This window comes from Balaenoptera acutorostrata, chromosome 2 (genome assembly GCF_949987535.1).
Source record: "Balaenoptera acutorostrata chromosome 2, mBalAcu1.1, whole genome shotgun sequence".
Lineage (NCBI taxonomy): Eukaryota > Metazoa > Chordata > Mammalia > Artiodactyla > Balaenopteridae > Balaenoptera > Balaenoptera acutorostrata.
In genome coordinates, this window is record NC_080065.1 from 65,498,695 (window position 1) to 65,512,011 (window position 13,317).

Sequence of the window (13,317 nt, forward strand, 5' to 3'; positions counted from 1 at the left end):
GTGTGTGTATGATTATTTTAAGTTGCTGATCTCTTAAGTTTGAACACATTTTAACAACCCTGCATTTTTACTCCACCCTGCCACATTTACAGTTTTTGACATCATATTTTACATCTTATTTTGAGTATCCCTTAGCTACTTATTGTGGATATAGATAATTTTTCTACCTTTTATTATTACTATTATTATTATTTTAAAAATATTTATTTATTTGGTTGCACCAGGTCTTAGTTGCGGCAGGCAGGCTCCCTAGTTGTGGCTCACAGGCTGCCTAGTTGCGGCTCGCCGGCTCCTTTTAGTTGCGGCATGTGGGCTCCTTAGTTCGGCAGGCAGGCTCCCCAGTTGCGGCTTGCCGGCTCCTTAGTTGTGGCATGCATGTGGGATCTAGTTCCCCAACCAGGGATCGAACCCAGGCCCCCTGGATTGGGAGCACAGAGTCCCAACTACTGTGCCATCAGTGAAGTCCACATTTTCCTACTTTTGTCTTTTAAGCTTTCTACTAGCTTTATAAGTGGTTAATTTACTACCTTTACTGTTTGTTTGCCTTTGCCAATGAGATTTTTCCTTTTGTAATTTTCATATTTCTAGTAGTAGCCTTTTCTTTTCTGATTCGAGAAGTCTCTTTAACATTTCTTATGAATCTGGTTTTGTGGTGCTGAACTCTTTTTAGCTTTTGCATGTCTGTAAAACTTTTGATCTTTCCTTCAAACTGGAAGGAAAGCCTTGCTCAGTAGTCTTCTTGGTTGTAGGTTTTTTTTCCATTCATCACTTTAAATATATTGTGCCACTCCCTCTGGCCTGCAGAGTTTCTCCTGAAAAGTCAGGTAATAGACTTATGGGAGTTTCCTTATGTGTAACTTGTTTCTTTTCCCTTGCTGCTTTTAATATTCTCTCTTTATCTTTAACTTTTGCTATTTTAATTACAGTGTGTCTTAATGTGGTCCTCTTTGGGTTGATCCTGTTTGGAGCTCTCTGTACTTCCTTGACCTGGATGTCTATTTCCTTTCCCAGGTTAGGGACGTTTTCAGCTATTATGTCTTCAAATACGTTCTCTGTCCCTTTTTCTCTCTTCTCCTTCTGGGACCTCTATAAAGTGAATGTTAGTACACTTGATGTTGTTTTGGAGGTCTCTTAAACTGTCCTCATTTTTAAGAATTCTTTTTTCTGTTCAGTTTGAGTGATTCCACTGCTCTCTCTTCCTGTTCTCTGATTTGTTCCTCTGTATCATCTAGCCTACTGTTGATTCCTTCTAGTGTGGTTTTAATTTCAGTTATTGTATTCTTCAACTCTGTTTGGTTCTTCTTTGTATTTTCTGACTCTTTGTTCATCTTCTCACTATGTTCATCCATTCTTCTCCTGAGTTCTTTAAGCATCCTTATCATCGTTACCTTAAATTCTTTATTGTGTAGATTGCCTACTTCCACTTCACTTAGTTCTTCCTTTGGGGTTTTATCTTGTTCCTTTGTTTGGAACATATTCCTCTGTCACCTCATTTTGGCTAATTCACTGTTTTCATTTTTCTGTATTTGGTAGCTTGTTACATTTCCTGATCTTGGAGAAGTGGCCTTATGTAGGAAATGTCCTATGTGTCCCAGTAGTGCACTCCCCTCTGGTCACCAGAGCTATATGCTCTGGGGTTGCCCCATAGGTAGGTTGCATGGGCCCTTTTGTTGTGGTATGCTGACTACTGTGGGCAATCTGGTAGGCATGGCTAGACCCCCGTCTGGTTGGTTGTTATGCCCTGCCTTGTGTAGAGGCTGCCAGCCACTGATGGGCCAGGCCGTGTCACGAGGTGGCTGGTTACAGAGCCCCAGGGGGTCCCAGGGCTAGTTCTGGCCCACTGCTGGGTGGAGCTGGGTCTCATGTTGGCTGGTTTGTATGCTAGGTGTCCCAGATCCCATGTTGGCCTACTGGTGGGTGGGGCCAGTTCCTGACATAACTGTCTGCCATGTCCATGGTGTGTTGAAGCTGGTGTTGGCTTTCTTTTGGGTGTGATTGGGGCCCAAGGGGTCCCAGGGCTAGTGCTGGCTCACTGGTGGGTGGACCCAGGTTCTGGGGTCTCTGGCTGCATGGCCCTGGAGATCTGGGGATTGATGTTGGCCAGTGGTTTGTGGGGCTGGGTCCCGGGTTAGCTGGGGGCTCTGGGGATCCTAAGGCTGCTGGTCTGCTGGTGGGTCAGGCTGTGTCCACCTGTTAGTAGCTTCGCCTGAGGTGTCCCAGTTCTGGTGCTGACAGGTTGGTGGGTGGGACCAGGTCCCGGCCCTGGTAAGAAGGATTCCAAAATGGCGCTTTCTATCACCAGTGCCCTTGTGGTGGCATGAGCTCCCCAAATTGGCTGCCACCAGCATCTGTGTCCCCAAGGTGAGTTCCAGTTGCCTCCTGTGTCTCCAGGAGGCTGTTCAAGTGGGTCTAACCCAGGCTTCTTTCAAATTACTGCTTCTGCCCTGTGTCTCAGAGCAGGTGGCATTTTGTGCACGCCCTTTAAAAGTGAAGTCTCTGTTTCCAACAGCCCTCTGACCAAGCCTTGCTGGTCTTCAAAGCCAGATATTCTGGGGGCGCACCTTCCCAGTGGAGGAGCCCAGTGTGGGGCTCGGACACCTCACTTCTCAGGGAGAATCTCTGCGATTCTAATTATCCTTCCGTTTGTGGATCACCCACCCAGGGGTTTAGGCCTTGACCGTACCGCATCTCTGCCCCTACTACCTGTCTTATTGTGCTTCCTTCTGTATAACTTCAGTTTTAGTAGATCTTTTCTGCTAGTCTTCAGGTCTTTCTCATCAATAGTTGCTCTGTAAATAGCTGTAAGTTTGGGTGCCCGTGGGAGGAGGTGAGCTCAGGGTCTTCCTACTCTGCCATCCAAAAGCATGATTTCTTGAAATGGTGTTCTGGAAGCATTAATGGAAACAATACATTTGGATTATTTTGTTTAAATAAAGTACCATGGTTTTTAATTTCCATAGTATACAATATTTTGTGTGTCATTCAACCACATTGTAAACTAAGATATTTTTGAAGATGCATTAAGGAAGCAGGATTCTTTTCTGGAGTTGTGTCTTGGCTGTGACCTTTTGCAGATATTTTAAAGTTAATTTTAATTTTTATTAGTCTAACACATTTACATAATTCTCATTTGATCCTCAGGAAAACTCTGAGAGACAAATAGGACAAGAAATATTCTTGTTGTATGAGAAGTAAACTTGAGGTTTTGAGTGGTGTCCTGCCCTGCAGAAAGTAGTGGAATCAGTAGGTACCAAATCTAGTGTCCTTTCTGTGGTACTCCTAGGACTAAATATGTAGGTTAGTGCAATTCTCATAAGTAGAAGAGATAACAAGTATTTAAGTTGTTTAGTTTTTGCTTTTTAATTACACTGTTTTATCTTAAAACTATCTCCCTGATTTCTTAAGGAGTGTGTTATCAATAGATATCAGCAGATATCACTGAGACATAACAGGGAAATGGTAAGCTTTTTGAGATGTTGATCCTTGTAAGTAGCCCATCATCTTGCTGGGACACTGAAATGAAGAATCACCCCTTTCACATGGATATCGTGGATCTAATGCAGTATTTGAGCATTGTGCACTGAATACATATGCAGTCTTTTCCCTCTAGGTGGCTCTCTGGGTTTATATAGACACAGACTATTGAGAAATGTGTTATTCCTACCTTTATTTTACCTCTCTGTTCTGTGGGGCTATGAATTACATTTTAAGTAATTAAACCATGAAGTTCATGAATACATAACATCAGCCACCCAATTTAATACAAATTTGAAAAAAGGAATAAATTAGAACAGATGTTTGTTAATTATATGCCCATAAATTGGGGTGGGGGGAAGGGGGAGAGACAGACAATTTAACCTGTAATTACTTTGCACTGTGACTAGGTCTAGTAAGTAAAGAAGGTTTATTAGATTTCTATAATACACTTAATTTGTAGGATCTAATCATATGTACTCATTGTGAGATAAATTTCTTGAACATAGGCGTAGTAATTTATCTGTATCTTTAATTTTTTATTTTAAAAACTTGGTTTGGAAAGGGAATAAAAATATTTTATACTTCTGGTAGTGCTGTGGTACTAAAAGAATTTTAAGGTTCACCAGTATATGTACTTGTCAATGCTCTCTTTTTCTCCCTGACCCTTTTTTTCTCCTTTTTTTTTTTTTAAATTTGCGCTTTATTTATTTATTTTAAATTTTTGGCTGTGTTGGGTCTTCGTTGCTGCACGTGGGCTTTCTCTAGTTGTGGTGAGCAGGGACTACTCTTCATTGCAGTGCGTGGGCATCTCATTGCGGTGGCTTCTCTTTGTTGTGGAGCACAGGCTCTAGGCACACAGGCTTTAGTAGTTGTGGCACATGGGCTCAGTAGTTGTGGTTCACAGGCTCTAGAGCACAGCAGGCTCAGTAGTTGTGGCACATGGGCTTAGCTGCTCCGTGGCATGTGGGATCTTCCCGGACCAGGGCTTGAACCCGTGTCCCCTGCATTGGCAGATGGATTCTTAACCACTGCACCACCAGGGAAGTCCCTCTCCCTGACCCTTTTTTTTTTTTTTAATTATTTATTTATTTGGCTGCACCGGGTCTTAGTTGCAGCACACAAGATCTTTACTTGTGGCATGTGGGATCTTTTAGTTGTGGCAGGCGAGATCTTTAGTTGCGGCATGTGGGATCTTTAGTTGCGGCATGTGGATCTTTTAGTTGCAGCATGCAGGATCTTTGTAGCGGCATGCAGGATCTTTAGTTGCAGCATGCAGGATCTTTTAGTTGTGGCATGTGGGATCTTTAGTTGAGGCATGTCGGATCTGATTCCCTGACCAGGGACCGAACTTGGGACCCCTGCGTTGGGAGCATGGAGTCTTAACCATTGGAACACCAGGGAAGTCCGTCTCCTTGACCCTTTTAATACTTTTTTTTTTAAAAAATTAATTAATTAATTAATTTATTTATTTTGGCTGTGTTGGGTCTTCGTTTCTGTGCGAGGGCTTTCTCCAGTTGTGGCAAGTGGGGGCCACTCTTCATCACGGTGCGCGGGCCTCTCACTGTCGTGGCCTCTCCCGTTGCGGAGCACAGGCTCCAGATGTGCAGGCTCCAGACATGCAGGCTCAGTAGTTGTGGCTCACGGGCCCAGCCGCTGCGCGGCATGTGGGATCTTCCCGGACCGGGGCACGAACCCGTGTCCCCTGCATCGGCAGGCAGATTCCCAACCACTGCGCCACCAGGGAAGCCCCCCTTTAATACTTTGATCCATAGTAATACGGCATTTGCTTTTGCTACTGTGTATCAGAAGAACTTGGGACTTAGACCCCTTATTTTCCCTGATAGCTCTTCATTCCTTAACTGCTTTCTTCCCTTGGCATCTGTGAAAAGGTCCCTGGTTTTACTCATTCCTCTCTTAATTTCTTGTTGCTATGGGTACCTCTTAAATATTGGTGTCTAAACTTAAGGCTTTGGTACTTGATTTTCTTCTCTTTCTACTTTATGTGTTATCTCTCCATGGACAGTTTCATTACGTCAGAGTTGTAGCTACCATTATGTGCCATTGGTTTCCAAGTCCATGTCTCTAGCCCATTCCTCTCTACCTCCAAACCAAATTTTCACCTGCCTGCTGGGGCAGGCTTAGAGTAGGTATTCAATAAACATTTGTGCAATGGATGAATGTTTAGAACTTAGCGTCTACTCTCCCCCCAAACCAGCGTATCCTCTGTATTCTCTCTTTGTGAAACAACTTCCCAGTATCTAAACTTGACTTGAAAGTACTTGACTCCTTCTACTTTTCCTCACTCCACACTTAACTCCACAGTTACTAGTTCCTACGTATTTAGGTTTGGGAAAAGGGCTGACTTGGGCATACTGCCCCCATCCTCCAAACCTGCTTTGATGACATTCTAGTCAGGCTTCTAATTTAGACCTAATCACAATGCAGTGTAATTACAGGTTCACTTTTCTGTCTCATCTTTCCTCCTCATCTTTTCTCCTCATCTTTCATACCCCCAAGTTTGTAGGTACATAATAAATAAATATCAATATTTGTCTTAATGTGCCTTGTTATTTCCTTTCTCAAATTTGTATTAGATGGAGTGGCTGATGTTATGGATTGATGTCCTTCATAGTTTATGCATCTTCGAGAGAGATGCTAACAGAAAGAGTATTTTTGAACCCTGCTTGTAAAAATCTAAGATTTGAGTGATGAATCAGTATGGACAGATAGCGCTCAGAAGTGTTTCTTCTTAAATCCTTTAGGACTTGACCATACACAAAAACTTAAATAGTATTCAGAGTGAATTATCTTTAAGGACACACGTATTGCTCGCTACATTAAATGATAAAACGATACCATTTGATACAATAGGGGCAGTGGTATATATGTAGCCAACATAGAAATAGGTAAGGTATTATTTTTTTTGGAATTGTCTAGGGTAGTAAATTAATGTATTTAAGTCAGAATGTCTCCTGTTATGTTTAAACCATTCTTTTGTAAGGCTGTAATATCTTAATTAGGTACAGTGGAAAACATAGCTTTTTGCATTTGGTTAAGAAGTCGTTTTTTATATTATTTTTGGTTTGGCATAGGCATAAATTATCTCTTCTGCATTGGGGATAAAAGGGAAAAATCTATTTTAAGAAAATATTTACATACCATGTTGTGTGCCACTGTGTGGCTGATGTTCTTGTTCTTAGGAATCCTGCCTAGAATCTAGTCTTTTTATCTCTGAGTCATGTTGGGATTAATTGAAGAGCTATTGATAATGAACGCGTAGATTACCACTCATCTTCTCCCACTTTTCTGTGCCTCCGTAGGTACATGGACTGTATCGCACAACAGGTGCTAGTTTTGAGAAGGCCCAACAAGAGTTTGCAACAGGTGTGATGTCCAACAAAACTGTCCAGACTGCAGCTGCAAATGCAGCTTCAACCGCAGCAACTAGTGCAGCTCAGAATGCTTTCAAGGGTAACCAAATTTAGAGTCTTCAAACAATACATTGTTACCTTCTGACTGTACTTTTTTCTCCAGTTACTGTATTCTATAAATATTTTTTTTGTTCAAAACACACAGTACACACAGCACGTATATTTCCTAATCACTTGTGCATGGGCTAAAACCAGAAAAACTTCCTTGTCTTATTATTTACCTGATAGTTTCTTAATATTTCAGTGCCCCTTGCAAAAAAAAAAAAATTACATGCGAAATAAATATTCTCCATATTTTTTGGGGGATGAATGTTCAGCGAATTATTTCAGTGGTGACACACTGAAATTAACATGGCACTTATGATTAAAAATGCACTTAGTAAAGGAGCTGTTACAGTGGAGGATTACTGGACTGAATGTCAATGTTATGACATAGTATAAGTGTGTTTCATGTTTGGTAATTGCAATCATTGTTGCTTTTGTTGTGGTCATCCATGTACAATGCTTGGTGTCAGTCTATCTATCTCTTGTAAAAATAAAATACAGTGTGTGTGTGTGGAAAAAAAAAAAAAAAAAAAAAAAAAAAAAAAAAACATTTCTTACCAGCTGGAAAAGAGTGAGAAAGTGTAAAAAAAAAAAAAAAAAAAAAAAAAATGCACTTAGTACTTGCTGCAGTCATTCTTTCAAGAGTCACACGTAAGGATTACACATTGGAGCAGTAAAGCAATGCTTCATTCCTTTTCCTTATTTATATTGAAAGAAATAGGACATCAGAGACTTAGGGATTTTTTAATTGGCTTGCTTTTTAGCAGTTTCACTCACGAGTGAAGAGCCTGTGTACATTTCATGGTAGATAATGTAAATTTTATCTTTTTATTTTCTTTTTTTAGAGTAGTTGATATTTTGATAATCAAGCTCTGATCTTGCATGGTCACCATGTTTCTTAAAAGAATTAGTATTTTGGGTTATGCACTGCTTATGGTTGCAGGATTGGGGAGTTGTTTATAGAATCATAGAAATGATTTTCTGTAATACTTTCTTTTAAATAAAAATTCACTGGGATGCAATACGAGGATATAATATAATATGCAGTGCATTATCCAAAAGAAAAGGTAGATAATTGATGGAATAGAATGTAGTGATGATAATACCTTTTTGTTTTTAATTTTCAGTATTCATATCATAGTAAAATATTACTGTATGGAAACTTTGGTATATTCTTGTGGCTACTCTTTTTAATTGAACTGAGATTGTGTTTGGCAGCTCTTTTCTGGGGTATGTGTGTGTAATTTTTAACAGAGGTATTAAAGTCTAGCCTAACTCCATGTCCAAAAAGAACATAACAGTATTTAAGAAATTTTTCTTTTAGCCTCTCATGTCTAGTTGGCATTAAAAATAAAAAGACCCTGGCACTTCACATATACTTGAATCCCTAACGCACCTCAGTCTTTGAATTTTTGAGACAGACTGAATACATTAAAATTTGTAGCAACAGAAAAAATAAAACATTTAACTTGCATCAAGCAAGAAAATACATATACAGTTGAATGCATTAATTATGGATATAATCATGTTAAAATTATTACTATGCAGCACAGGACTTCATTCTTATAGTATACTTGGGTTGAAACTTTGAGTCATTTTTAATAACTGATTAAATGACTTAAAGACATTTGTAAAGTCACGATACTGTTGTTTTGGAAGTCATTAGCTAACCTAAAAGATTGCAGAATAATAAGTATTCAACTTGATTTTGAAAAGTAAGGGTACTCTATTAGATTATATTATTTGAGACTAAAAAATTGGCTGGGTGTAAATGGTTAAATCACCTTTATTCTTCGCCCCAAATCTGGAGTTAAAATGAGTTTCATGCTGGGGGTAGGATGGCGAGTTCTCACTATTTATGAAAGAAGCTTTGTGTGATACTAGATAGAACACGGATCCATCCAGATGGTGTTTACATTTGATTTATTTGGGACTTCGTTGAAGTAATATACTTGGAAGATATTTCTTTTATTCTGATGAAAGTAGGATTCAGAGTATGAATTTAAAGCTGTTTTTATGAATATTTCTGATCAGTGATAATCTCTACCTACTTTCTCAACCAAATAAGCCAGTTCAAGTTTTTTAGAGTCTATAATCTTACTGAAAATCTGTCTCATCAGTATGCTTTGTTGAGTGTGGATTTTACAAACATTCAAAACATTAACCACAAAATACAGCAAAAGTACTTATGTCTGTCATTAATTCATCTCTCAAGTTCCTTTTGTTTTTCTGTAAACTGCAAAATGAAAACTTTATCATAGATACTTTCAAAAAATACTGAGATACTTTCCTTTAAGAATTAGGAATGCTTCTCTCTATTCTGTAGAAATCCTCTATTGCTAAATAGCAAAAGAATAATTACAGCCAACTGTACCTTTTTTTGTTTGGATGGGGGAAATGTTATTTTAAATTCCAGTTATTTGGGTTAATACAAGCTTATAAGAGAAAAATGTTTTTTTAAAAACATAAATGTGTATTAAAATGATGGCACTGCTTAACAGTTTAATAAAGTAGAGGGGTTTTTAATTCTTATAATCTCTGTTCTCTTAACAATAATTATTAGTAAATAGTCACATTTGCACTCAGTAAAAGAGTGGCACTTGTTAGTGTTTTATATTTAATACTAGCATTACCCAGTATCGCAATCATGAAATGGTCTTCACATTGTAAGGATCCATGTCATTTTTCAGTTGGTAATATTAAGTTTTGGCTATTTTATTTCAAACTAAAGTTTGAACACTGGAAAATCATTGCTCAGTGGTTTTTAATTTGGGACTTGGATTATTTATCTAGGGATGTTTGTATATTTTGTCAACGAGTAATATTGCGCTGCCATTACGGTGACTGTCATGGTTCTATATAAATGCCCTCCATCTGTCCCTCTAATGTTGCATGTTTTCAGTGGTTTGGAAGTTTTGTATATTTATTGTATTAACACAGAGTGTCATAAAATAAAATGCTGTTTACTGGATGTTTGTTTGTATAGTTTTAAATACTGTATTAGCACTTCAGAGGCAGAAATTATGCTGAGGGCCTAATGTATATAGAAATAACCACATTTAATTTTTAAAAAATAATTTGTGTATAATTCGATCACGTGCTACTAAACAAAATAAGTAATATAAAAGACTTAGTTAAAAACTCTCAGCAACATAAAATGACAATTTTTCTGTTGCTTTAGACCTTTGTAGGTAGTAGAACATGAGGTTCACTCATTAAATATTTTGACCACTTTAAGGTCAAAATACACAGACTGTCTAGCAGTTAGTGAGATTCAAAATGGAAAACCTGTTTTGTGGCCCAGATTTTTCCATGTAGGTTAACATGGATGCCTCTGTACTAGTATTGTATTGATTTGATTGAACTTGTGTTCTGTTTTCTAACCTCACTACCTGTTGTTGTTTTATGTACTGATGAAAGTACAAATTTGTGTATTGTTGGATTTTTCACTTGGCTATCTAAAGAGGATATAAAAATATAGTCTAAAATAATGTTCATGGTGAATCTTATTTGAGAAATACATGTTAAATTAAAATAGGAACAGCATTTTCAGTTTTCTGGGTGTTACCTAAAAGTGAGTTTGGATTTTCATTGGATACAGTCCTTCTATAAATCATGTTGAGATAATGTATAGTTTGCATTTTAGAGGGAGTTTATGTTTACTTAAGTTTCTTAGTTTCTGTAAATCATTTGTAGTACTATAATGCTTATACAGTTATTACTTTATCTCTTTCTGAAAACAGACATTAGCATCTAATTTTATATCTGTATTGGTAAAAATCTACGTTTAGACTGTTTATATACAGAATTTGTTACATTTTTTTGTGCAACTTTCCCTTATTAGAATGACCGTGGCCATCACACACCATTTCACTGTTATCTCCTTCCATTTTATCTTTAAGGTAAATGTTTAGAGGAATTTGTTGATTCCATGTGGTTAAGAACTTTAGAGGGGAAATAAAAGCAGTTAATGTAAAAATAATTGAGGATGGTTAAAATCTACACTTCGATAGATTTTCAAGTACCATAGTATAAATTTATTTAGAGTAGAATAATATGTTTTAAAACACTAGAGTTGTTTTTAATACTTATTTATTAAACTAAAAGATTATATCTCAATGGTTAAATATTATGGAAAGTGAAGTATTTCTACTAGAATTTTAGGGTACATTATACAAAACAGCATGCTTTTTGTAAGGATGGGTGTTTTTAAACCTTATTTTAAGGTTTTATCACAGTCTACAGAAAGATAGGAAGGAATCTGTAGAAAATTTCTAAGCCAGCCAGGCATTGCCACTAATCTATCCTAGATATATAGATATCTTTAATTTGAAGATTCCAGGAAAATAGGGAAAGGCTCCCCTCTAGTGTTCTTACCCTTCCTGTAGGTTTCATATTTACAATTTAACTTTGTGGTTTTGGTAAGACAAAGCCTTCAACTTGGAGAATTTTCAGTAGCACTGTTCATGTTTTCAAATGGCAAGGGACATGGGAGCCAGCATGTAACAATGCAGCAAGCGTTAAATTTTAAGTTTATCCAAATCTTGATTTATTTTTCAGCTTATAACTTTCTGGGCTTGGCATGGCTGATGGTGTAGTTAAAATCCTTCTGCCATTAAAACCCATTTTATCTTTTCTCTACTGGGGACAGAAAGTCGTTAATCCTCTTGTGCCTAGTAGTGTTTCATATACTTGTGTAAGGTTACTCTGAATATTATCCTGTCTACATTTAAACAGTTGAATCTGTAGAATCATAGCCTGCAAATTTTATTTTTTAACTCTTGTTTTTAGCACTTAGCTGTAATCCTAGAGTTCCTCCAGAACTCTTTAAAAATTTTGTGGGCCAGTGATTCTCAAGATAAATCATGGTTGTGTGCAGTTGTTACTATTGGCAATTTATAGTATTCTTCAGTTGCTTGGGGGTGAGGAAAAGAGATGCCCTGAATAACTTTTTTATCTGGCGGTGACAGTGGTTCCTACAATATTACGGTCTCCTACACAAACACTGAGCCTACTGGGCATACATATCCCTGCAAGTAATTTTTTTTTCCAGTATGAAAAATATACATCTGTTGTAGAAATATTGAAAAATATGGAAAATGATAAATGAGAAAATAAAGACAATATGTAATTTTATCATCTAGAGATACCACTGCTAATGTTTATTGTATTTTTTCCATTTTTTTCTATACATACATTTTATACAGTTAAGGGATATAAACAATGTGAACTTTTATCCTGTTTTTCCCTCACTTAGCATTATATTATAATGACCTGATAGTTTAGCTTTTAAAATTAACTTTAGTTTATAAAATTAAAATTACATTTCATATAAATTATAAAAAATATTTACAGCAAAAGGCGCTAAAGTTGCTTATAATTTTATACCCATAAATAACTACTGGTAAAATTTGGTTCATATCTTTCTATTAATTTTCTAGAAAGACAATTTTTTTCCTAATATTAAGAAATAAGATTTCCTTCTACATCCTTGTAATAGATCCTTTGGGGATGGCTATCTAGCTCTCACAAGCCCCATTTGTTTGGGCCCCTGAAGACCACATTGGTACTGGATGTCATCTAGCTATAGTGGAGTCATGCGTGGCTCATTAAATTTTTACTCTGAATGTAGATTTGTCTGGAATTATACTGTTCCAGAATTGGGATATGTGGATAGCCATATTCTGCTAAGACTTCAGAAGAGTTACTAGAAAGCTGATCTGTAATGAAAGTGAAGAATGAAGCAGACATGCAAAAACAAGTAGGATGAAGGACATAGAAAAGATCTTAACAGCTTTCTATTTCCTGTATGAGGCCTGACTGACTGTTCACCCATATTTCATTATTTGGATATTACATTCTCCAAGTAAAATTCTTACTCTTTTCTCTTTGAGCTATCTTGAGTTGGTTTCCTATTACTTTTTACTAGAGAATTTTAACTAACACAATGGTTTGTAATCTTTTTTTCAATGATGATATAAATATGTGGAATTTTTCACATTGATGAATTATTTCTGTAACATTAGTAGCTGTATAGCAACCTTTATATACATGTATCATATATTATTTTTCAAAGTCCTGTTGTTATTCCTTTAGGTTCTGAATTTGTTTTTTATTATAAATAATTTATCAAGGGATATATTGTTGCTAAACTTGGAGCCCAAGCTGTTGTTCTTTCCTTGGACAAGTTGTTGGGTCAAAGCGTAAGTATATATTTTAAGATCTTTGATGTGCATTGCCAGATGGCTCTCCAGAAAATTGTACCAATTTGTGCCTCCATCTGCAGGACCAGGGCCTCTTTATTTACACTCTACGAGGATTGGCTGTTCCTTTTCTAAAAAGGCTTTGCCATCAACAGGTTTGA

The 13,317-nt window shown here is 37.1% G+C and overlaps 1 protein-coding gene across 1 annotated transcript in view; it reads left to right on the plus strand.

The window, feature by feature from the left end:
• Positions 1-7,284, plus strand: part of SCAMP1 (secretory carrier membrane protein 1) — a 103,610-nt gene extending 96,326 nt beyond the window's left edge. The window contains exon 9 of the mRNA XM_007175878.2: positions 6,798-7,284. Within this exon, the coding sequence (XP_007175940.1) occupies positions 6,798-6,962 (165 nt within the window). The 3' untranslated portion in view covers positions 6,963-7,284. The remainder of the gene's footprint in view (positions 1-6,797) is intronic.
• Positions 7,285-13,317: the final 6,033 nt, after the last annotated feature.